Source organism: Trachypithecus francoisi, unplaced genomic scaffold (assembly GCF_009764315.1).
Source record: "Trachypithecus francoisi isolate TF-2019V2 unplaced genomic scaffold, Tfra_2.0 Contig01603, whole genome shotgun sequence".
NCBI classification, from domain to species: Eukaryota; Metazoa; Chordata; class Mammalia; order Primates; family Cercopithecidae; genus Trachypithecus; species Trachypithecus francoisi.
This window is the reverse complement of record NW_022681445.1, coordinates 2,066,004-2,089,710: the sequence shown is the minus strand read 5'-3', so window position 1 is coordinate 2,089,710 and position 23,707 is coordinate 2,066,004. Positions and strand designations below refer to the sequence as shown.

Here is a 23,707-nt window from a genome sequence, read left to right as displayed (position 1 = left end):
TTTCCCTATTGATATCACCACTCTCTCCATCACCTCAAGTCTAAATGCTCAAGTCACATTTGAGTCCTCATTCTTTCACCCTATTTCAAATCAATCATGGTTGTCTGTAGATTTTACCTCTACGCTAATTCCTGTTACCCAAATTTAAGACCCTCGGCCAGACGCGGTGGCTCAAGCCTGTAATCCCAGCACTTTGGGAGGCCGAGACGGGCGGATCACGAGGTCAGGAGATCGAGACCATCCTGGCTAACACGGTGAAACCCCGTCTCTACTAAAAAATACAAAAAACTAGCCGGGTGAGGTGGCGGGCGCCTGTACTCCCAGCTACTCGGGAGGCTGAGGCAGGAGAATGGCGTGAACCCGGGAGGCGGAGCTTGCAGTGAGCTGAGATCCGGCCACTGCACCCCAACCTGGGCGACAGAGCGAGACTCCGTCTCAAAAAAAAAAGAAAAAAGAAAACTGTGGATATGGTTTCCTCTACTGTGAAGCCCTGTACTTTTCCTCATATTCCTTCCTTGTAGCCCAGGGCTTGACATAATAGGTGCCTAATTGTTTGTTTACTCTTAAAAGCTTGGGAATGTACATAGATCATTACAATTAAGAAAACATAGGCCATATGTGGTGGCTCACGCCTGTAATCCCAGCACTTTGGGAGGCTGAGGCGGGTGGATCATGAGGTCAGGAGTTCAAGACCAGCCTGGTCAAGATGATGAAACCTGGTCTCTACTAAAAATAAAAAAATTAGCCGGGCGTGGTGGCAGGCGCCTCAGGAGGCTGAGGCAGAGAAGTGCTTGAACCCGGGAGGTGGAGGTTGCCAGTGCACTCCAGCCTGGGCGGCAGAGCGAGACTCCCATCTCCAAAAAAAGCTTTGTAGAAAACAAAAGAAAGTAGGTGATCTTAGCAGGAAAAGCAGTTTTAGTAAAGTGAGCCTAAGATGATCGTGTTAGTCGGCTTTGATAATTTGCCGCTGATGCTTTTTCATTTGGTTAAATTCTTTTTCTTGTGTTCTTAGGTTAAGACATCAGAATTTTATAGATACTCCCGACAGCTCCGTTACGAAGTTGACCAAGCATTGAATTACTTTCAGAATGTTCACCAGCAGCCTTTGTTGGATATGAAGTCAAGCCGCATTCGTTCTGCAAAACCACAAACTACAGTATTTCGAGGAATGATTGGACATAGCATGGTTAACAGTAAAATACTTCTCTTAAAGAAACCAAGAGTCTGGTGGGAACTAGAAGGCCCACAAGTACCTCTGCGACCTGACTGCCTTGCTATCGTCAATAATTTTGTGTTCCTGTTAGGCGGGGAAGAGCTGGGCCCGGATGGTGAATTCCATGCTTCTTCCAAAGTATTCAGGTATGACCCGAGACAAAACTCCTGGCTGCAGATGGCAGATATGTCTGTACCACGCTCTGAATTTGCTGTAGGTGTTATTGGGAAGTTTATTTACGCCGTAGCAGGCAGAACCAGAGATGAGACTTTCTATTCAACTGAGAGATATGACATCACCAATGATAAATGGGAATTTGTAGATCCTTACCCAGTTAACAAATATGGACATGAGGGGACAGTGCTCAATAACAAGTTGTTTATCACCGGTGGAATCACCTCATCTTCCACCTCCAAGCAAGTGTGCGTGTTTGACCCCAGCAAAGAAGGGACCATAGAACAACGGACCAGGAGAACTCAAGTGGTTACCAACTGTTGGGAGAATAAGAGCAAGATGAATTACGCGAGATGCTTTCACAAGATGATTTCTTACAATGGCAAGCTTTATGTCTTCGGTGGCGTCTGTGTGATCTTGAGGGCCTCTTTCGAATCTCAGGGATGCCCTTCTACAGAAGTATACAACCCAGAGACTGATCAGTGGACCATCTTGGCATCCATGCCGATTGGTAGAAGTGGTCATGGTGTGACTGTGCTGGACAAACAAATAATGGTTCTTGGAGGCCTTTGTTATAATGGTCATTACAGCGATTCCATTCTCACTTTTGATCCAGATGAAAACAAGTGGAAGGAAGATGAGTACCCTCGGATGCCCTGCAAGCTGGATGGTTTACAAGTATGCAACCTGCATTTTCCGGACTATGTACTGGATGAGGTCAGGCGTTGCAACTAATGACATCCTTCTCCCTAAAAGAGGCAAACAAAGTATTTGTTTGTGCAGAGTAGTTAATTAAAACATATAAAGAAAAACCTCACCAGTTTTACTATCAAAGCCATTGGTCTAACATCGTAAGAATTTTTCATTCTGTGCTAGCATCCTTTTTTTCCTTTCTTTTCAGTGGCCTCAAACTCATGCAATAAGTTAATTCTAAGTGCTAGCTCTTGAAACTACTTCCAGAAGCAGTTTAATAGAATGCTCCACTTATCTGGGAAATTGATTTTCTGCTTTAAACATTTCTTTCAGATGTTAGCGTAGGAGTCATGTGTCTTCTAAGAGAAGACCTGATAAGTGTCACTGGATGTGATTTCAGTCCCTGTCTCTATCTGAAACCTTTTTGAAGATTTATTTCAGTGTATTTCAGTCTGTTATACTTTTTGGTTTTATTATTTAAAGTTTAAAACTCTTGACCTTTTTGCATGGCTTTTTGCTGAAAATGCAAAAATATAAATTTTCTACAAAATTAACTTTTTATATTCAAAACACTATTTCTAAGCTGCCTTCTCTTATCCGCATTGTGTTAGTGAAAGCATATTCATACTCGCATACAACCTATAAATACACAAGGCACATCCCTTTTATGCGTGGTTAGGATTCTATATTTTTAAGCTAGTGCACTTGCACACACAGTTCGCCATACTTGTTGAATTTTAGATGTAACGTCTTTTCACATATTAACATTTTTAGAAAGTTAAAATAACTGGAGTCCTCATTTGCTATCAAAGTAGCCTATCTTCAGTCCATACTGATTCAGTAATATTTGAATTCCTTATATTTCTGAAACATGTATGGTTATGAAAACTAACATTTTATAGTTTATTTTCAAAAGTAAGCGTGTTCTTTGTCGATGTGTGTCTTTTCTTTTTGAAAATGTTTTTCTTTGCAGTCTGTTTAACGTTGCCCTGTTTTTAGTGAGAATCGGAGTGGTAAATGACAAGTTCTGGCCCTGCAGCATGCAAGCACTTTTTTTAAAGAGCATTTAGGTAATACCAGACTCCTAAATCAAGGCCCCTTAAAAGTAAGTGCAACTCCCGTTTTTTACATTCAGTAAGGCTGCTGCATTTGTTATTGAATGGAAGGTAGAAACTGTTAGAAAATTTGAGCTCAGTTTTGACTTAGAGGTAAGAAATAGAATTATAATGTTACTGGTTTTATCTACTTGTTTATTTTGTACAAAATACCCAGCGACACTAGGGATGTAAGCCCTCAGTTTTGTTTTATTTACTGAAAGCTGTTAGCATGAAGGATAGTAACCACAAAGTTCAGAATGGATCAAGAATAGCTGTTTAAAAGCATTTATAATAAGTGTTTTAGGATTAGCTGCACCTTTCAACTCTTTAAATGCAGAGGAAAAAACAGTTGACAAAGTTAAGCAAGAATAACCTGGGAGTGGATCATTGAAATTGATGCCATTTTCACATGAGTAGTCTATATCTGATACAGACTAGATCTATACTGGCAAAACTTGCCAGATCTTAGAATATTGGTGCAATATTGCAATGCCTTCTATATGGCTGCTGATGTATAAATTTTCTAGTTTCACTTTGTTTGTTTGGTGTTTGTTTGTTTGTTTGTTTGCTGCTGCCACCATTGAACATAAAATGGAAGTGTGAAGTCGTGGAAATGTGAAGACTTTGGTTTTTGGGGTTTTTTTTGGGCAGTTTTTAGACATACTATGAGATTAAACCTGATCTTCAAACTCCAAAATTGGAGGCATTTGGGTTTAAGAAACAGTCAGGTACACAAGTAGCTTTTGAAAAAACCATTGGCATTGATTTCAGAAATCAATAATAATCTTATTTTGTATATGAAACTTAAATTTTCATTAACTAGTCCTATCATTTACTTACAGTTTCCAAACATGAAATTTGGTTATCTTGTTTCCCATGGTAATATGGGTAAAAAGTCTTTTTCTACATTTAAAAAAAGCTATTATTTTATTTTTGAAAGCTAGGAATAAGTTAACCGTTTAATTTTTTTTTCTACTACGTTTGTTTAGTGGCTTTGTATGTGTGCTGTTTTGCTTTAAAGAAAATAACGTCTTCATTATTTTCCTCATTGATGTCTTTTGCTAGAAAAGGCCAAGAGTGAGCCATCAGGCCAGGTATCCACATCAAAGGCTTTACACTATAGTGGTGGTTCTCTTTAATTGCTTAGATATGACTTTATGGCCCTAGTTAGGGTGACATTTGGGCGAACATTTGAGTATTCTTGGTCTTCAGTTTTAAAGACAGAGGCCAAGATCAAAGTTCATGTTTTGTAAAATTCGTAAAATCTTAACTTGAACTAACTCTGGGTTCAGCTTCACGTAAGTCACGTCGGACCTGATGTTAGCTGTAATCAGTTTTGAGCTTTAAGAATAGTTGCTGTTGCTTGGGTTCTGAATGTATGAGAAAACTCCCTGTTTATATGTAGTTCTAATTTAGGTTATTTTAAATCCATGATTAACTTACATTCCCTTTTAAAATTATGGTTTAATTGCTGCAAGAGATTTATTTTTGTTATACTAAACTATGGAAAAGTTTTTCATAGCATTTTTTTCAAGTTTATTTTTTGTGTGCTTCATCTGGAATTTTTGTTTATATACTTTGCGCTCAAAAAAGTAGTTTTTTGAAAAATTCAGTAAGAGATTTGAATCTATACAGTTTAACTGTTATGACCTTTATGCGTGTTGTTTTCACTTTATATCTTAAATGCCAGAGTTCACAAAAATAGCTGATCTTCATTAATTACATCTTAATTAGAACTATTTGTTCTCTTCCGTGTCTTTGACCTTCTAAGTTTTGATTTTAAAGAAATTCCTTGCACTACAACCTTTTCTTAAAATGCAAGATTCTCACATTGAAGGTTTTGTGTTGGAAGAAATGCTACTGGTTTTTAAAAAGCAAAGCTTAACTAATAGAATTACTAGCTTTTCTTGAGACAGCTTTCTGTGTCCTCATTACTCTGCTCTGTGTGAGTGTTACTAGAATTTGTGAAATACTGACTGAGCCCTTCACTTATCTTTTCTAAAGCAGCACCTTTGGACACCTCATTCTGGGAAGCCTGCTCGAGTCATAGTAAAGGACACACGCTTTATGTGGGGAGAAGTGGTAAAAATGGAGTTTTGTCTTAATTACATGAAACTAAGCTTTAAAATATTTTATAACAGATTATTTGAGCTGCATAATCTAAACATGTCAAACGTTCAGTGGGACTATTTTTATATATGTATATGTGGGTGTAGGTCATAACATTTCAGTTTATAATATAAATTGTTATTTCAGTTTATAAGCTATCTCTCAAAGGAGACTAGCTCTTTTGAGAATTCATAATTTAAAGTTTTAGACTGAAGTAAAATACAACATAGATAATAGTGTAAATCAGATATAATTGAGGGCTATATGGCAGTAAAACTGCTAGTGCCAGTTTTCTTGTTTGCCTGTTATACATTTTTGATTTTTGTTTTGTATTCTGAACATTTTGAGAGATCATATGTTTGTTCAATTACATTTAGAGTTGGTTTGGGAATAAATATCTTCTAAAAAGAGATTTATCTTAAAAATGGAAGTCCTAAAAATTAGTTTATCCAGAGTTTATAAAGTCAAATATTCACTAGGCATAGACTGGAATAGATAAATTCATGGAAATCATATCCTTTCAGTACACCATATAACTTCAATATTACACAAGTAACATTGAGGAGAATGCCATCAGCTTTGTTCTCCCTTAAATTCTTAGGTTTTCTTTTTACATTTTGGGAACAACTACATTTAAAATGTTATTAATCAGTATATAGTAAGGATTAGGTGTTTGCTTTCTGAAGGAATGGTCCAGTGAGGTGATTGGGAGAGGTTATTTTCTACCTAACTTGTATATGCCCTGTACCTGTTGGGCATACTTTGTCTATAGAAAAATATTTTGACCTTTAGGTACATTTTGGGCCAGTAGTCAAATAATCCTAGGGCCGATATAAAAATCTTAGAATAATTTAAGGTTTGCCTTTTATACCTGTTTTGAAAGCCTTTACATTTTTGTCAGGTAATTTTTCCCAAGCCGTGGATATAATCTATTCAAACATGTTTATGCTATCCATTCTGTTTTTAAATTGAAAAAAATGTTAAAAGTGTTTATGAAGAAAAGTTTAAATAAAATATTTTTAATCTTTAAAATATACCTCTTTATCTCTGATTATTTGCTGTTTTTTTTTTGTATAATCCATCACTTTCAAAGTCACTAATGACTTGATTAGCAGAATACATTTTGTTTTCCTTCAACATGCCAAGGAAGTGCCATGAAAATGTGATTTCTGCCAATGCTTTCAGCCGCAGATTCAGATGAGAGCATTAGAGTGAAATTATTTATACTCTTATATGCAATGGAAATTTTATAATGAAGCCAAGTAATTAAAGTTCTAACAGAGTTTTGCAGTCTTGCAAAAGGAAAATATAGAACTGAGAAAAAGCGTTTACAAGCCTCAAGCCTTAGTTTGGCGATTTTTAGATTTCCTTTAGCATTTTTGATTCATTGGTCTTCCAGGCATTTCTGAAATTCAGAACTTGGTGGAGGCCTTGGGTATACATCAACACATGTGTGCTATCTTTCAAACGGACACCTAAGAAACCGCAACAGGATTCCCAAGCACCCAGATCCTGGCCTCAGGCAACCTTTGCAGCCTCTCTCCACCACTTCCTACACTCCATTCTGTTGTGATCTTTACGTGTGTTCCTTTCCAGCCTAAAATTACTTGCCTTTCTTTCCCCTGCCCTGCTTGTTAAAATCCACTTATTTTTGCAAAGTCCAACTCAAATGTTTCCCTCTCCTCCTGAAAGCTCCGTTAGCTCTTCTGTTGAATTAATTGCCTCTTCTACACTCAACACACTTATAGTTTCTATTTAACTTCATTTTGCATAATAATTGGGCATGATTCTTTCTCCACGACTAGATCATAGTCTCCTTGGGTGAAAGGATTTTTCGTTCTTTGTACCCTCATATCTAGCATTTGTACACAGTAGGCACTGAGCTAAATGTTTATTGCAACATACGACAAATTCCATATGTAACAGACAAATGGTATAGGTATTCAGATGAGATGACAGTGCCCTGGGGTTTTTGTCTCTGCCTGCTTTTCAGTCTACACACTCTGTACTATCTCATCCGTACCTATACCTGTGGCTTCATCTACAACTGTTAGTTACTCTTTTGTTTTTTTGAGACAGAGCAAGGCTCTGTCGCCCAGGCTGGAGTGCAGTGGTGCAATCTCGGCTCACTGCAACCTCCACCTCCTGGGTTCAAGTGATTCTCCTGCTTCGGTGTCTCAAGTAACTGGGATTACAGGCATGCGCCACCATGCCCAGCTAATTTTGTATTTTTAGTAGAGATGGGGTTTCACCGTGTTGGACAGGCCGGTCTCGAACTCCTGACCTCACATGATCCACCCGTTTGGCCTCCCAACGTATTGGGATTACAGGTGTGAGCCACTGCACCTAGCCTACAACTTTTATTCTGATACCCATCATATCTGTATTTCTCAACGCAGAGTTCCAGCCATCTCCTGAACATCTCTCACGTGTTGTATTGGAATTTCAAACTGAACAGGTGCAAATCTGAATACATTATCTCCTCCCCCAAAACATGCCCCTTATCTTCTCTGTATTATCTGGCTTTACCATTGCCTATGATTGTTCATATATAACCTCGGAATGCCTCTCTCCCACTTAACCCCAACATCTTAGTTCATCCAGTTCTAGCACTTTAAATTCTCAAGTGCCCTCTCCTCTCCATTCATACTGTCCTAGTTCAGACCCTTGTCCTTCTTGCTGGCCTTCTGGAGCTTTCTGATCATCTACCTCCATCATGCACTTTTTTTTTTTTTTGAGACAGAGTCTCACTCTGTCCCCCAGGCTGAGTGCAGTGGTGCAATCTGAGCTCACTGAAACCTCCACCTCCCAGGTTCAAGTGATTGTCCTGCCTCAGCCTCCCAAGTAGCTGGGATGACACTCCCGGCTAGTTTTTGTGTTTTTAGTAGAGACGGAGTTTCACCATGTTGGCCAGGCTGGTCTTAAACTCCCGACCTCAAGCGATCCACCCGCTTCGGCAACCTTTTACTGATCTCCCTTCACCCTGAGACTAAGATCCAAATTCCTTAGCGTGCGTGTCACACAAGGCCCTTTGTGCGTTGCTCTCTTTGTACCTGTTCAGTTTGTTTTACATTCTGTCCTCTAGCTATGCAAACTAATTGTAGTTCCTGAATAGACCGTGTTTTCTTAAGCCTCTCTGTCTTTGCACACATGCTTCCCCTTTTCCATTCCTGCCTAACCCTTTCTTGGCCTTCAAGAACCAGCCTGGGCATCATGCCCTCTGTCAGGTTTTGTTTTTTTTTAACCTCTTGGGTCAAGTTAACAGTGTCCCCTTGGTCTTACCGTAACACTTGTGGATACCTAGACCCCATCTCCCCTAACGTGATGAGAACTGTCTTCTCCATCCCACCCTTAACCGTACTCCTTGAGAGCGAATACTGTGTTATTTTCCAAGAGTCTGACTTAATGTCTGGTACATGGTAAGTCCTCCTTAAAAATAGAACCCAGAAACTTGGAATGTTGCCAATGAAAAGTTCTGGGTGAGGGGGTACCTGTATTAGAGAGCTTGATTGTCTGCCAAAGTTGACCTCCCCGAGGAATTTCCCTTCATTTCCACTGCCACTGCTCCTGTGTCTAGAAGGGTAATGCATACAGCTCTCTCAGCTGTCAACAAATACTTCTTCCCTGAACATCTCACTATTTGTGATCCAGGCTGAAAATACCAAGAGAGACCAAAGGGTGTTTTTGCAGAACATGAATCCCATGAAATGCTCTGTTGGGGGAAGAAGTAAGTGTTCAGTGGTCACAGTCATCTTGGGAAACACTACGCTTCTCTTCTTGGAGAATCTCAACCAATATTAGCATATTAAAGGCTCCCAGAAGTCCTGCTGTTAACTCATTTTGATTTTGTTTAGCTCAGTATAAACCAAACATTTGACTATTTGTAAACCAGTCCAAGAGCTGAGTTCTTTTTCATGGAATATGTGAATGCTCTTGAAAAAGCCTTGCTAAGGAATAACAAAGAAAACAACCCAGGTACTTGGGAGGCTGAGGCAGGAGGATAGTTTGAGGCTGCAGTAAGCTATGATCACGCCACTGCACTCCAGCTCAGATGACAGTGAGATCCCGTCTCTAAAAAGAGAGGATTTCACCATGTTGGCCAGGCTGGTCTTGAACTCCTGACCTCAAGTGATTCTCCCACCTCAGCCTCCCAGAGTGCTGAGATTACAGGCATGAGCCACTGCACCCGGCCAGTATAATTAATTTTTACAACTCGTATGGTTTAAGGAGCAGTGCTTCCAAGAAGGCCAAGTAAGGAGCTCAGCGAATCCTCTCCTTAAAAAGCAGTGACAAAACTGAACAAACTTGTCAAAAAAAAAATTTTAAGACTGGAAGTTGACCAAAGGCATACAGCAAATTGAGGAGTGTTTATTCAAGAAAAGCTACTGAAGCCCCTGTAAGAACAGCGGGAGTCTGTGATGTTTTAACCCCGGGCTGCTCCCATCCCAACTCCTTCTCTCCAGGCTCTGTCACAGAAGTTCTAGGGCTGCGGGAGGGGCTGACTTTATTTGGAGTAGAGCGTGGAGAATCCCAAATCTCAGTGTGGCCAACATTGCGGCTAGCCTGAGGTCTCAAATAGTGATTTGGGTTAGCAATAGAGAGGCAGACAGCAGCGAGCAGTGTAACAGGGAGGTCTTGGGAATGTAACAGCAAAATAAGCTTGATAAGATCCTGCTTATCCCTAGTGGTCCGGAAGGCTATGCTCATCATGTGCAGGGCTGTGTGCACCCAAGAAGAGACCTAAAAGGGCCCTAGCAAGCTACTTGTCCCTGTCTGCGTGTGAAACCTTGCAAACAGAAAATCAAAACTGGAATAAATAGACTTGGAAACTGCTCTGACTTGAATGCATTCCCCAGGTCACACACATTCATCAGCAGAAGGTGAGAGCTTTACTGGCTCAAGGTGTTTAAACACAACTTCTGACCAATCATTGGCTGACCTATGCCAACTAAGAAGTGATCCCTCGGAATCCAGTCTTAAAAACAAGAATTTCAAAAACACCAGAGACATCAGTGACTGTACACTGAGGAGTGGGGAGAGTGAGTAGGGAGTAGACGCCACAGAATTAGTCCAGGCAGATCACTAAACAAACAACAAGTCTAAAAATAGCAAACCCCACCACCACCTGGATTGGGAGTGGGTTAATGAAGAGTCCAGAGTTGCTACAACATATTATCTAAAAGAAACAGGATGTACAAAGAAACAGCAAAGTGTGACCCATACTCAGGAAAATAAGGAGTCAACAGAAAACTGCCTCTGAGGGGTCAGTGTTATTGCGATCGGTGCAATTATAGTTTTTTATCCTGTATTTTCACATTATATTAGAAATAATTTCATAAGCCATTAAAATTTCTATGAAAATATATATATATATTTTGAGACGGAGTCTTGCTCTGTTGCCCAGGCTGGAATGCAGTGGTGCAATCTCGCCTCACTGCAACCTCCACCTCCCAGGTTCAAGCGATTCCCCTGCCTCAGCCTCCGGAGTAGCTGGGACTACAGGCGTGTGCCACAACACCTGGCTCATTTTTGTATTTTTAGTAGAGACAAGGTTTCTCCATATTGGCCAGGCTGGTCTCGAACTCCTGACCTCAGGTGATCCACCCACCTCGGCCTCCCAGAGTGCTGGGATTACAGGCATGAACCACCATGTTCAGCCTGAAAATAATATTTTTAGTGATTACTTAGTGTTCCATAATATGGTTATACTGTCATTTATCTAACCATGCCCCCATTATGATAAATACTTTTTTAAAATTATTTTTATTTTTTTGAGATGGGCTCTCTCTCTCTGTTGCCCAGGCTGGAGCACAGTAGCACAATCTCGGCTCAGCACAACCTCCGCCTCCTGGACTCAAGCGATCCTCCTGTCTCAGCCTCCCGAGTAGCTGGGATTGCAGGCATGTGCCACCACGCCCAGCTAATTTTTGTATTTTTGGTAGAGACAGGGTTGGTCTTGAACTGAGTTCCAGTGATCCGTCTTCCTCGGCCTCCCAAAGTGCTGGGATTACAGGCGTGAACCACTACGCCCGGCCAGAGTTGGTAGAATTCAGATTTAAGTGTTTGCACTTAGAAACATGGAGTCACAGTGTAGTGTCCTCAGGCTCCAAACAAGGGGAAGGTCGAAACATCCTGTTCTTGAGTTGCTAGCAGCCAAAAATGAAGAGGATTTGTGCCAGGGGAAATTGCATGGGTAAATGCAGAGTGGAAAAGCATATGGAATGCTTTGGGAATGATGAATTCCTCACTGACAGAGCTATGGGAGCAGATGTCAAGCAAAAACAAAATCATATCATGAATATTCTGTGGATCTGCAGATTACTTTGTTAAAAGAGGATAAGAAAAAATAGGATCTTACAACCCCCCATTGAAATGCCTCACAACTTTTCACTAAAATATCCCATGACCTTATAGGAAAAGAATAAAAACTGATTAAAATAGAGATTGACAGAAACATCATATAAAATTGTGAGCTGCCTTGAAAATAATTTTAAGGCCAGTGGAGTTAGACTGAGAGAAGCAGATCCATAGTTCACCTTATGGAATACCCAGGCTTCCCTCATGAGAGCAACTGAAGAAAGACTTTTTTTTGGCCAGGCGCGGTGGCTCACGTCTGTAATCCCAGCACTTTGGGAGGCAGAGGTGGGTGGATCACGAGGTGAGGAGTTCGAGACCAGCCTGGCCAATATGGTGAAACCCCATCTCTACTAAAAATACAAAAAATTAGCTGGGCGTGGTGGCGTGCTTGTAGTCCCAGCTGCTGCTCAGGAGGTTGAGGTGGGAAAAATCCCTTGAGCCGGGAGATCCAGGCTGCGGTAAGACTCTGTCTCAAAAAATCTTGGGGCAGCCAAGAGACTGAAAGAGAACCAGGGCATGTAGCTGAGGTAATTTTAAAGAGAACCAGGGCATCTGGTTAAGGTAAGGAATGCAGAGAATGTGATGGAAGATGAGATGGGAGAGGAACTAAGGCGAGAACATCCAGGGTCACATAAGGGGCCATGAGGAGTGTGTATTTATTCTAAGGCAAGTGGGAAGTCATTGAAGGGTTCTAACTAATAGGTGACTGACGTAATTTATACTTTAATTTTATTTATTCTTTATTTTATTTATTTTTTGAGACGGAGTCTTGCTCTGTTGCCCAGACTGGGGTGCAATGGCGCTCCACTGCAACCTCCGCCTCCCGGGTTCAAATGATTCTCTGTCTCAACCTCCCAAGTAGCTGGGATTATAGGCATGCACCACCACACCCAGCTAATTTTTTGTATTTTTAGTAGAGACAGAGTTTTGCCATGTTGACCAGGCTGGTCTCGAACTCCTGATCTCAGGTGATCCACCCGCCTCAGCCTCCCAAAGTGCTGGGATTACAGGCGTGAGCTACCACACCTGGATGTTTTTGTTGTTTTTTGTTTTGTTTTTTGTTTGTTTGTTTTTAGACAGGGTCTCACTCTGTCACCCAGGCTGGAGTGCAGTGGTACGATCCTGCCTCACTACAGCCTCAACCTCCTTGGGCTCAGGTGATCTTCCCACCTCACTATCCTGAGTAGCTGGTACTACAGGTTTATACTACCATGCCTGGCTAATTTTTTAATTTTTCTGTAGAGGTGGATTTTACCATGTTGCCCAGGCTGGTCTAGAACTCCTGGGCTCAAGCGATCCGCCCTCCTCTGCCTCCCTAAGTGCTGAGATTACAGGTGGGAGCCACTAAGCCCAGCTGCAATTTACATTTTAAAAGGTCATCTGGTCCCTGAAGGGAGGTAAGGATAGAATTGGGAAGCTCACTGAGGGGGGTCAGAGCAATGTGAAGGATGATGATGCCTTGAACAATGATGGTGGCTGACACTGCAAAAAGAAGTGAATGGAGTTAGGACATGTTCTGGAGGTTAAGACTGGCAGAACGTGGTGATAGAGTGGATATCAGAGGTGCTGGAGAGGAGAGACCCAAAACAACTCCTGTATTTCCAGCTTGAGCACAGGGCATGTGATGATGCTGTCAATTAAAATGGGAAAGATGGGGAGAAGAGCAATTTGGGAAGCAAATAGCAAGAGTATGGGTTTAGGTGTGATATGGTTTGTGTCCCCACCCAAATCTCATCTTGAATTCCCACATGTTGTGGGAAGGACCTGGTGGGAGATAACTGAATCATGGGGACAGGTATTTCCCATGGGAAATATCTTTCCCATGCTGTTCTTGTGATAGTAAGTCTCATGAGATCTGATGGTTATTATAAGAGGGAGTTTTTCTGCACAAGCTCTCTCTCTTTGCCTGCTGCCATCCATGTAAGACGTGACTTGGTCTTCCTTGCCTTCTGCCACGATTGTTAGGCTTCCCCAGCCACGTGGAACTGTATGCCCAATTAAACCTATTTCTTTCGTAAATTGCCTAGTTTCCGATATGTCTTTATCAGCAGTGTGAAAACAGACTAATACAAGCTGCATTAGGCCTCCAATGCTTGTGAGGTGTACAAGAGTGAGGAGGTCGAAAAACTCCTAGATCTATAAATCTGGATAAAGCTCAGAAGAGAGGTCAGAACAGGAGAGACACATTGGACAGTCACCCACTATTACAGATAGTACTTCTTTATTTTGGTTTTATGTACTTTTTCCTTATGGAAATAGTCAAACACAAAAGTAAAATGATATAATGATTCTCCATACACCCATCATGGTACAAGTAATATTTTCCCATGAGAATTGTAAAGTCTCCTAAAGAGAAGGAACCAACTCCCACTTATTAGTCCAGCCTGAATTTCCTCATCTGCAAAAGGAATATTCCAATCTACTGCATAGAGTTCTGGTGAGGATAAAGTGAGATTAGCCATGTCAATGATGTACAGTAACCAATGTCAGCCAGTAATATTTTGTTATTGTTGGGGGGTGCAATATTGATCCAATATGGGAAAAAGAAAATATATCAAGGTTTGTGGGCACAAACAAAATGAGTTAACTTTTTAAACTTGGAGGAAAGTATTCGAATCAGTGACTCTTATAGACAGAAGAATAAAACAGAAGCTGCTAACACAACTATGTCATGTCTCGGTATTCTCACAAGGGAGAGGCAAGCCAAAGGACCCAGTAACAGAGACCAAGTAGAATTAAGGTTTCAATGAACTCTGAATTGTGCATACGTGACTACTAGGTGCCCTGGCAACGAAGCCCTCACTTCATGGTAATAACATTAGAGTAAGGGAAAACATCACATGAAAACGAAGTAAACGTCAAAGTGCCCTGGCAACAGACCTCTCACCTTTTGGTGATAACATTATATTGTTCTTAAGAATTTCTGAGTTTTGACTGGGCGCGGTGGCTCACGCCTGTAATCCCAGCACTTTGGGAGGCCGAGGCAGGTGGATCACGAGGTCAGGAGATCGAGACCATCCTGGCTAACAAGGTGAAACCCCGTCTCTACTAAAAATACAAAAAAATTTAGCCGGGTGTGGTGGCGGGCACCTGTAGTCCCAGCTACTCCAAAGGCTGAGGCAGGAGAATGGCGTGAACCCAGGAGGCGGAGCTTGCGCTGAGCCAAGATCGCGCCACTGCACTCCAGCCTAGGCGACAGAGCGAGACCCTGTTTCAAAATAAATAAATAAATAAAAATAAAAACATTATATTGAGGGAAAATATCACATGAAAATGAAATAGGTATGAATAGTAAAGACAGTATTATGTGATCTGGTCTGGTGAGGAGCTGGGAGTTTTCACTGTAAAGAATGACTTCGAGAGGCTGGGTGCAGTGACTCACACCTGTAATCCCAGCACTTTGGGAGGCCAAGGCAGGCAGATCACCTGAGGTCAGGAGTTCAAGGCCAGCCTGGCCAACATAGTAAAACCCCATCTCTACTAAAAATACAAAAACTAGCCGGGCATGGTGACATGCGTCTGTAATCCCAGCTACTCGGGAGGCTGAGGCAGAATTGCTTGAACCTGGGAGGCGGAGGTTACAGTAAGCCGAGACCGCGTCACTGCACTCCAGTCTGGGTAACAGAGTGAGACTCTGTCTCAAAAAAAAAAAAAAAAAAAAAAAAAAAAAAAAAAACTTCATAGGTAGACAAAAAATGGTTTATGAAAAAGGTTAAACTGAGCCTGCACCCTGGAGCAGAGCTTCTGAAACTTTGATGTGCACACAAATCACCCACGGATGTTGTGGAAATGCTCGTTCTGGTTCAGGGGTCCAGGCCAGGGCCTGAGAGTCTGCGTTTCCAACAGGATCTCAGGTGCGGCTTTTGGAGCTGCTGGGCTGCACAGCAGGGGTCTCTGGGATCCTGCAGAGCTGTTGCGTTTCCCGCTGGCTTTGCAGAAAGTCTGTGTCACCAAGTCCTATATCGCACACACCTGCCAGCACCACTGCTAGAAAGACAATGGGGGACCGGGATGAGGCAGAAACCCATTCCCTCGGGTGGCCTGTGGGAAGGGGCTGAGGCAGGTGGTGGCTTCAGATTCCTCCCCTGTCCCTTGGATGGCCTTGGATGGAAGGTTGGGGTGGAACAAGGAGTCAACGCCTCTCGTAATTAATACTTTCACCAAGGCCAAGGCCTGAGGATTTCCCACATTCGGAGGGGAGGAGAGAGAAAATTATGAGAGAGATGACAGATATGGAGAACAGAGAATGCGGCACCAACACACAGATAGTTACCGTTCCTGGCCAAGAGATGCAATCATGAAAGAGCTTTGGAAACAATTTTCCTAAACTTAAGAAAGATCAGTATCTGCAGACTGAAGGAATTTACCAATTTCAGGAGAATCAGCTATCTACACGTACATACATTTGGCAACAATTTTTTTTACTTTTTTATTTTTGAGCAGAGTCTTTCTCTGTGGCCCAGGCTGGAGTGCATTGGCGCCATCTCGGCTCCCTGCAACCTCCGCCTCCCAGGTTCAAGCAATTCTCCTGCCTCAGCCTCCCAAGTAGCTGGGACTACAGGCACATGCCACCACAGCTGGCTAATTTTTGTAGTTTTAGTAAGAGACGGGGTTCACCATATTGGCCAGTCCTAGCCTCAAGTAATCCTCCTACCTTGCATCCCAAAGTGCTGGGATTACAGGCATGAGCCACTGCTCTGGCCCGACAATTTTTAACTACAAGGAAAAAAACTCCTGCAATCATGATGACAGGAGGAAACAGATCGTCTTTTCTTGAGGACTTGCCTTGTGTCTGACACATACTTGGTGCTTTACACGAATTCTTTTTTTTTTTTTTTTTTTTTTTTTTTGAGGCGGAGTCTCGCTCTGTCGCCGGGCTGGAGTGCAGTGGCCGGATCTCAGCTCACTGCAAGCTCCGCCTCCCGGGTTTACGCCATTCTCCTGCCTCAGCCTCCCGAGTAGCTGGGACTACAGGCGCCCGCCACCTCGCCCGGCTAGTTTTTGTATTTTTAGTAGAGACGGGGTTTCACTGTGTTAGCCAGGATGGTCTCGATCTCTTGACCTCGTGATCCGCCCGTCTCGGCCTCCCAAAGTGCTGGGATTACAGGCTTGAGCCACCGCGCCCGGCCACGAATTCTCTTATTTAAACCACACAGCATCCCAATAAAGGGGCGGCGCTGGCCCGGAAGTTGACTGGATGCAGGAACTCAACCGATGTTGTCGGGGTCCCTCTGCTCTCCAGCTGCTCAGCTCCGGTTGGTTCTGTGTGGTAGCCTGAGCCTCTCCTACTGCAGACAGGCTTCCAGGTGAGGCCCGGGCAGCTCCAGGTTCACGTAATCCTAGCTCAGGAACCGCAGAAGGGAGCAAGAGTCTCCCTCCTGGTTTGCCCATAGCAGGACTCCTGTTGTCTTCAGGGTACACGCTCAACACTTAGATCCAGCACAGTGGCCAACAGAGTTCAGTGAGACATTGGTCAGGGGGTGAAGCTACTATGATTGGAAGTCCCACCTGAATCAAAAGGTGGGAGTGAAAAAAAAACCCAAACAACTAAAAGGGAGGAAGGATGGTTTGGCCAACAAATGCAAAGGGTCCACGAAAGGGAGGGTCTATGAGTTGCCACACATACAGGAGAGATCAACTGTCCAAGGTCACACATCCAGTAAATGGGAAAGCCAGGACTCAAACCAAGGCAGTCCAACCCCAGACTCTTACCCACCCTGCTCTAAGGAAACAAAGCCTGTTTGGTTTCAGAATTCTCTGCAACATTAGCTTCAGAAGAAAACAGAGCAACAGCTGGACTTTCTGGAGAAAAAGATTGTAACTGAAGATTCATACACTCTGCCAAATTGTCTTTCACAATTTCAGGATCGCTAAAAAGCATTAAACACACACCATGTGACAGGCACTGTTCTAAGTGCTTTATATGTATATTGAGCCATTCACTCCACGAACAACTCTGTAATACAGGAATTATCCTCATTTTATAGATGAGAAAACCAAAACCCAGGGAAGGAGATAACTTACCTAAGAGTCAGGATTGAGCCTAGGCAGTCTAATCTTCTGAGCTATGCTGTGAATTGCTATGATGCTAGGATTAAAAAGCATATAATCAGCCAGGGGTGGTGGCTCACGTTTGTAATCCCAACACTTTGGGAGGTCAAGGCGGGCAGATCACGAGGTCAGGAGATTGAGACCATCCTGGCTAACATGGTGAAACCTTATCTCTACCAAAAATACAAAAACAAAATTAGCCGGGTGTGGTGGTGGGCACCTGTAGTCCCAGCTACTCAGGAGGCTGAGGCAGGGGAATGGTGTGAACCCGGGAGGCGGAACTTGCAGTGAGCTGAGATTGCGCCACTGCACTCCAGCCTGGGTGACAGAATGATACTGTCTCAAAAAATAAAAAATTTAAAAATTTAAAAATTTAAAAAAATTAAAAATATATATATATAAAATCAATGCCCACTTCTTGAAAAAAATCTAGTAAAAACATAAACCACAATAAGAAGAAATCAAGAAAACTAAGCCAGGTATGGTAGTGTGCTCCTGTAATCCCAGCTACTCAGAGGGCTGTGGGCTGGAGAATCACTTGAATCCAGCAGTTTGAGACCAGCCCGGGCAACATGGCAAGACCGTGTCTCTACAAAAAATACAAAAACAAAATTAGCCGGGTGTGGTGGTGGGCACCTGTAGTCCCAGCTACTCAGGAGGCTGAGGCAGGGGAATGGTGTGAACCCGGGAGGCGGAACTTGCAGTGAGCTGAGATTGCGCCACTGCACTCCAGCCTGGGTGACAGAATGATACTGTCTCAAAAATAAAAAATTTAAAAATTAAAAATTTAAAAAAATTAAAAATATATATATAAAATCAATGCCCACTTCTTGAAAAAAATCTAGTAAAAACATAAACCACAATAAGAAGAAATCAAGAAAACTAAGCCAGGTATGGTAGTGTGCTCCTGTAATCCCAGCTACTCAGAGGGCTGTGGGCTGGAGAATCACTTGAATCCAGCAGTTTGAGACCAGCCCGGGCAACATGGCAAGACCGTGTCTCTACAAAAAATACAAAAACAAAATTAGCCGGGTGTGGTGGTGGGCACCTGTAGTCCCAGCTACTCAGGAGGCTGAGGCAGGGGAATGGTGTGAACCCGGGAGGCGGAACTTGCAGTGAGCTGAGATTGCGCCACTGCACTCCAGCCTGGGTGACAGAATGATACTGTCTCAAAAATAAAAAATTTAAAAATTAAAAATTTAAAAAAATTAAAAATATATATATAAAATCAATGCCCACTTCTTGAAAAAAATCTAGTAAAAACATAAACCACAATAAGAAGAAATCAAGAAAACTAAGCCAGGTATGGTAGTGTGCTCCTGTAATCCCAGCTACTCAGAGGGCTGTGGGCTGGAGAATCACTTGAATCCAGCAGTTTGAGACCAGCCCGGGCAACATGGCAAGACCGTGTCTCTACAAAAAATACAAAACTTAGCTGGGTGTAGTGGTGTGCTCCTATAGTCCTAGCTACTCTGGAGGCTGAGATGGCAGTCTGGGCAATAGAAGGAGACCTTGACTCAAAGAAAAAGAAAAAAGAGAAACTTGTGCAAAGTTCAAAGGCAATTTTAAAAGTCTAAAAATAATCTGTGTCTAAATCTAAGATTTTATTAACAAAGAATGAGGAAAGTAAAAAGTGAGCTCAACACAGCCAAACGAGGAGGAACTAAAAAGTGACCATTTCATTTTTAAAATTCTGACAATTTGTGGCCGGGCGCGGTGGCTCAAGCCTGTAATCCCAGCACTTTGGAGGCCGAGACGGGCGGATCACGAGGTCAGGAGATCGAGACCATCCTGGCTAATACGGTGAAACCCTGTCTCTACTTAAAAATACAAAAAACTAGCCGGGCGACGAGGCGGGCGCCTGTAGTCCCAGCTACTCGGGAGGCTGAGGCAGGAGAATGGCGTAAACCCGGGAGGCGGAGCTTGCAGTGAGCTGAGATCCGGCCACTGCACTCCAGCCTGGGTGGCAGAGCAAGACTCTGTCTCAAAAAAAAATAAATAAATAAATAAATAAAATAAAATTCTGACAATTTAAGAAATATAGGCCGCAGAATGCTTTTTAAAAATTATTGTTGTTCTCACGGAACTGGACATTATTATGTTAAGTGAAATAAGCCAGGCGCAGAAAGACAAATATTGCATGTTCTCACTCACATGTGGCAACGAAGAAAGTGAATCTCATGGAGGCTGAGAGTAGAACGATAGACACTAGAGGATGGGAAGGGTAGTTGTCGGGGGATGAAGAGAGGTTGGTTATTGGGCACAACATACAATTAGATAAGAGGAATAAATTCTACTGATTGATAGCAGAGTAGGCTGACTATAGTCAAACAGTATATTGTATATTTCAAAATAGCTACGAGAGGACTTGAAATGTTCCCAACACACAGAATGATAAATGCTTCACGTGATGGATACCCCAAATACCCTGAGTTGATTATAACATATTCTATATGCCTGTAACAAAAGATCACAACAACCCCAAAAATCTGTACAAATATGTCACAATAAAATTATTGTTTTTCTGCTTGAATATTTTATTCAGCAGTTTTCCAAATAGAGTTTGTGACATAAACTTATCTAAAGGAAACAACATGTTATTTTACAAAAGGTGAACAAGTGTTTCTTTTCTGGTAATATTATGAACTCACAGACTCACACTTGCTTGATGTGATTCAATCAACTGCAATCCTTCCTTCCTTCCTTCCTTCCTTCCTTCCCCTTCCTTCCTTCCTTCCTTCCTTCCCTCCCTCCCTCCCTCCCTCCCTCTCTTCTTTCTTTCTCTCTCTCTCTCTCTCTCTCTCTTTCTTTCTTTCTTTCTTTCTTTCTCTTTCTTTTTGAGCCGAGTCTTACTCTGTTGCCCAGACTGGAGTGCAGTGGTGCAATCTTGGCTAACTGCAACCTCCACCTCCTGGGTTCAAGCGATCCTCCCCTGGCCTCAGCCTCTGTAGTAGCTGGGGCTACAGGCACGGTGCCACCAAGCCCGGCTAAGTTTTATATTTTTAGTAGAGACAGGGTTTTACCATGTTGGCCAGGCTGGTCTCAAACTCCTGACCTCAGGTGATCCGTCCGCCTTGGCCTCTCAAAGTGCTGGGATTACAGGCATGAGCCACTGCGCCCGGCTCCCACTGCAATTATCTCTATTGATGCTCAAATTATTCCACTGTGGTTAGTGGGCACTTGTTTAAGTTGGCTCTGGAGTCATTTTGCCATGGCTTAGTCGTCTTTGATAGCTTTCTTGCTCTCAAAACATCTCGTATGTGTTCTTCCCCAGACTCACAGAACACTTGAAGTCATACTTGCTAGTCCTAAAAGGAATATATGTTCTCCGTAGTAATGAAGAAGATAAAAGCAACGAAAATACTCATAAGAGAAAAAACTTATAAAACAAAAGAAATGGCAAAGAAGCATTAAAAATACTATTAAAAAGATGAAACATAATAAACTAAATGTAGTAGTTATAATGATAAATATAAATGGAGCCTACTCCTGTATTTAAAAATAAACATTCCTAGATTGCATTTTAAAAAATCAATTATATGTTATTTAAAAGAATTGAACAGTGGCAAAAAAAAATCAATGTTAGAGAATGGGAAAAACACTATATACAAAACAGATCCAAATTAAGGGAAACCAAAGACTAAAACACTTAAATTGGTACAATCTGAGATTTAAAAAACCCTGAATAAAATAGCATCGAAATGTATAAAGCCAAAACATGAAGGATAGAGACTCACTTAGTAGTACCATTAAAAAGGCTTACTTAATAGCTTCCTGGACAGAAGCATGTACAGCAGACAATATAACCTTTTTTTATCTAGTGCCCTCGCAACAATTATAAAAATAGCTGTACTAACAGTGACACTTAAAAACAGGGTTCAATTGCTAAGAAGACTCACAGGACCCGAAACGATGAAGCTTACAAGTCTACACTTTATTACAGGGAAAGGACCCACTATAGCAAGAGCATGAAAGTCAAGGTATACACCAAGCAGACGACTCCAAAGGGGCCTGGAGAGGCCACGTGAAGGCTCCCATTATCCTCTCCGTAGGGCCAGGCCAGATGTCTCCTGGATCCGAAACCACTAATGTATGCATAGAACACTTCAGAACCAGGGAGACTAAAATGACGTCTTTGCGGAGGTGGTGTGTATTTTGCAGGTCTGATGTATAACCAACAGAACCCTGGGGAGGAGAAGGAGGCTGCGGGGGAGAGGTATCACATCAAGACCAGGTGCTACTCTTCCATCTCATTGTTATCAATAAACAATGCTGACAAGCTCGATCAAACTGCCCTGAAAACTCTTCAGGCTCATGGCTACATAGAGACAATATTAATATGTTTTGGCCAGACACAGAGACTCACGCATGTAATCCCAGCACTTTGGGAGGCCGAGGAGGGCAGATCACAAGATCAGGAGTTCAAGACCAGCCTGGCCAATATGGTGAAACCTCGTTTCTACTAAAAATACAAAAATTAGCTGGGTATGGTGCTGGGAGCCTGTAGTCCCAACTACTTGGGAGGCTGAGGCAGGAGAATTGCTTGAACTTGGGAGGCAGAGGTTGCAGTGAGCGGATATCAGGTCACTGCACTCCAGCCTGGGTGACAGAGTGAGATTCCGTTTGAAAAAAGAAAAAAAAAATCAATATGTTTAATGCTTTGACCAGGAGTCAGTGTCAATCAGGAGCTTTATCCAAATAGCTCGGGCTAATTACAGACCTGCTGTGATTAACCCTTACAGCACAAGAGCAAGACACTAAGACTCTCAATATTTCCAAAAAGCTGAAACTGTATAACTCCATTTTTGGACTATAATTCAAAAATTGAATGACTATGATGAATAAAAAGTAATCAAAATTGCAAATTAAAACAAGGTACTTTTCTTAGAATCTAAGTCTGATTAAAATGAATGTTAACATCCAGTGTCAGCAAGGATCTAAGGGAAAATAGGCCCCTTTATTTACTGCTCTTGGAAACAAATTTGTAGACTTCTCAAGTACATCTCGGTAATCAGTATGAAAATCCTTAAAAAGGTACATTCTCTGCACAGAAATTACATATGTGGCATTTTATCCTGAGGAATAATTGCAGATATAGGCTGACAAGGATGTTTATTGCAGCATAGAGGATAACAGCAAATGTTGGAAACAAAACAATGTCCAGTTATATGGTTTGGCTGTGTCCCATCCAAATCTCATCTTGAACTGTAGCTCCCATAATCCCACGTGTTGTGGGAAGGACCAGGTGGGAGATAATTGAATCATGAGGGTGGTTTCCCCCATACTGTTCTCTTGGTAGTAAATAAGTCTCATGAGATCTGATGTTCTTTTACTTGGCTCTCATTCTCTCTTGTCTGCCACCATGTAAGACATGCCTTTCGCCTTCCACCAGGATTGTGAGGCCTTCCCAGCCACATGGAATTTGTGAGTTCATTAAACCTCTTTTTCTTTAAAATTACATAGTCTCTCTCTGTCGCCCGGACTGGAGTGCAGTGGCCGATCTCAGCTCACTGCAAGCTCCGCCTCCCGGTTCACGCCATTCTCCTGCCTCAGCCTCCCGAGTAGCTGGGACTACAGGCGCCCGCCACTTCGCCCGGCTAGTTTTGTATTTTTAGTAGAGATGGGGTTTCACCGTGTTAGCCAGGATGGTCTCGATCTCCTGACCTCGTGATCCGCCCGTCTCGGCCTCCCAAAGTGCTGGGATTACAGGCTTGAGCCACCGCGCCCGGCCCGGGAATGTCTTTAGCAGCAGCATGAGAACAGACTAATACAGTAAATTGGTACCAGTAGAGTGGGGCGTTGCTGTAAAGATACCCGTAAATGTGGAAGTGACTTTGGAACCAGTTCCAAACAGGCAGAGGTTGGAGCAGTTTGAAGGGCTCAGAAGAAGACAGGAAAATGTGGGAAAGTTTGGACCTTTCTAGAGAATTGTTGAAAGGCTTTGACCAAAATGCTGACAATGAAATTCAGGCTGAGGTGGTCTCAGATGGAAATGAGAAACTTGTTGGGAACT

At 42.4% G+C, this 23,707-nt stretch overlaps 1 protein-coding gene across 1 annotated transcript in view; it reads left to right on the top strand.

The window, feature by feature from the left end:
* KLHL15 (kelch like family member 15) overlaps positions 1-6,322 on the top strand; it is a 49,959-nt gene extending 43,637 nt beyond the window's left edge. The window contains 1 exon segment of the mRNA XM_033195541.1: positions 1,013-6,322. Within this exon segment, the coding sequence (XP_033051432.1) occupies positions 1,013-2,122 (1,110 nt within the window). The 3' untranslated portion in view covers positions 2,123-6,322.
* Positions 6,323-23,707: the final 17,385 nt, after the last annotated feature.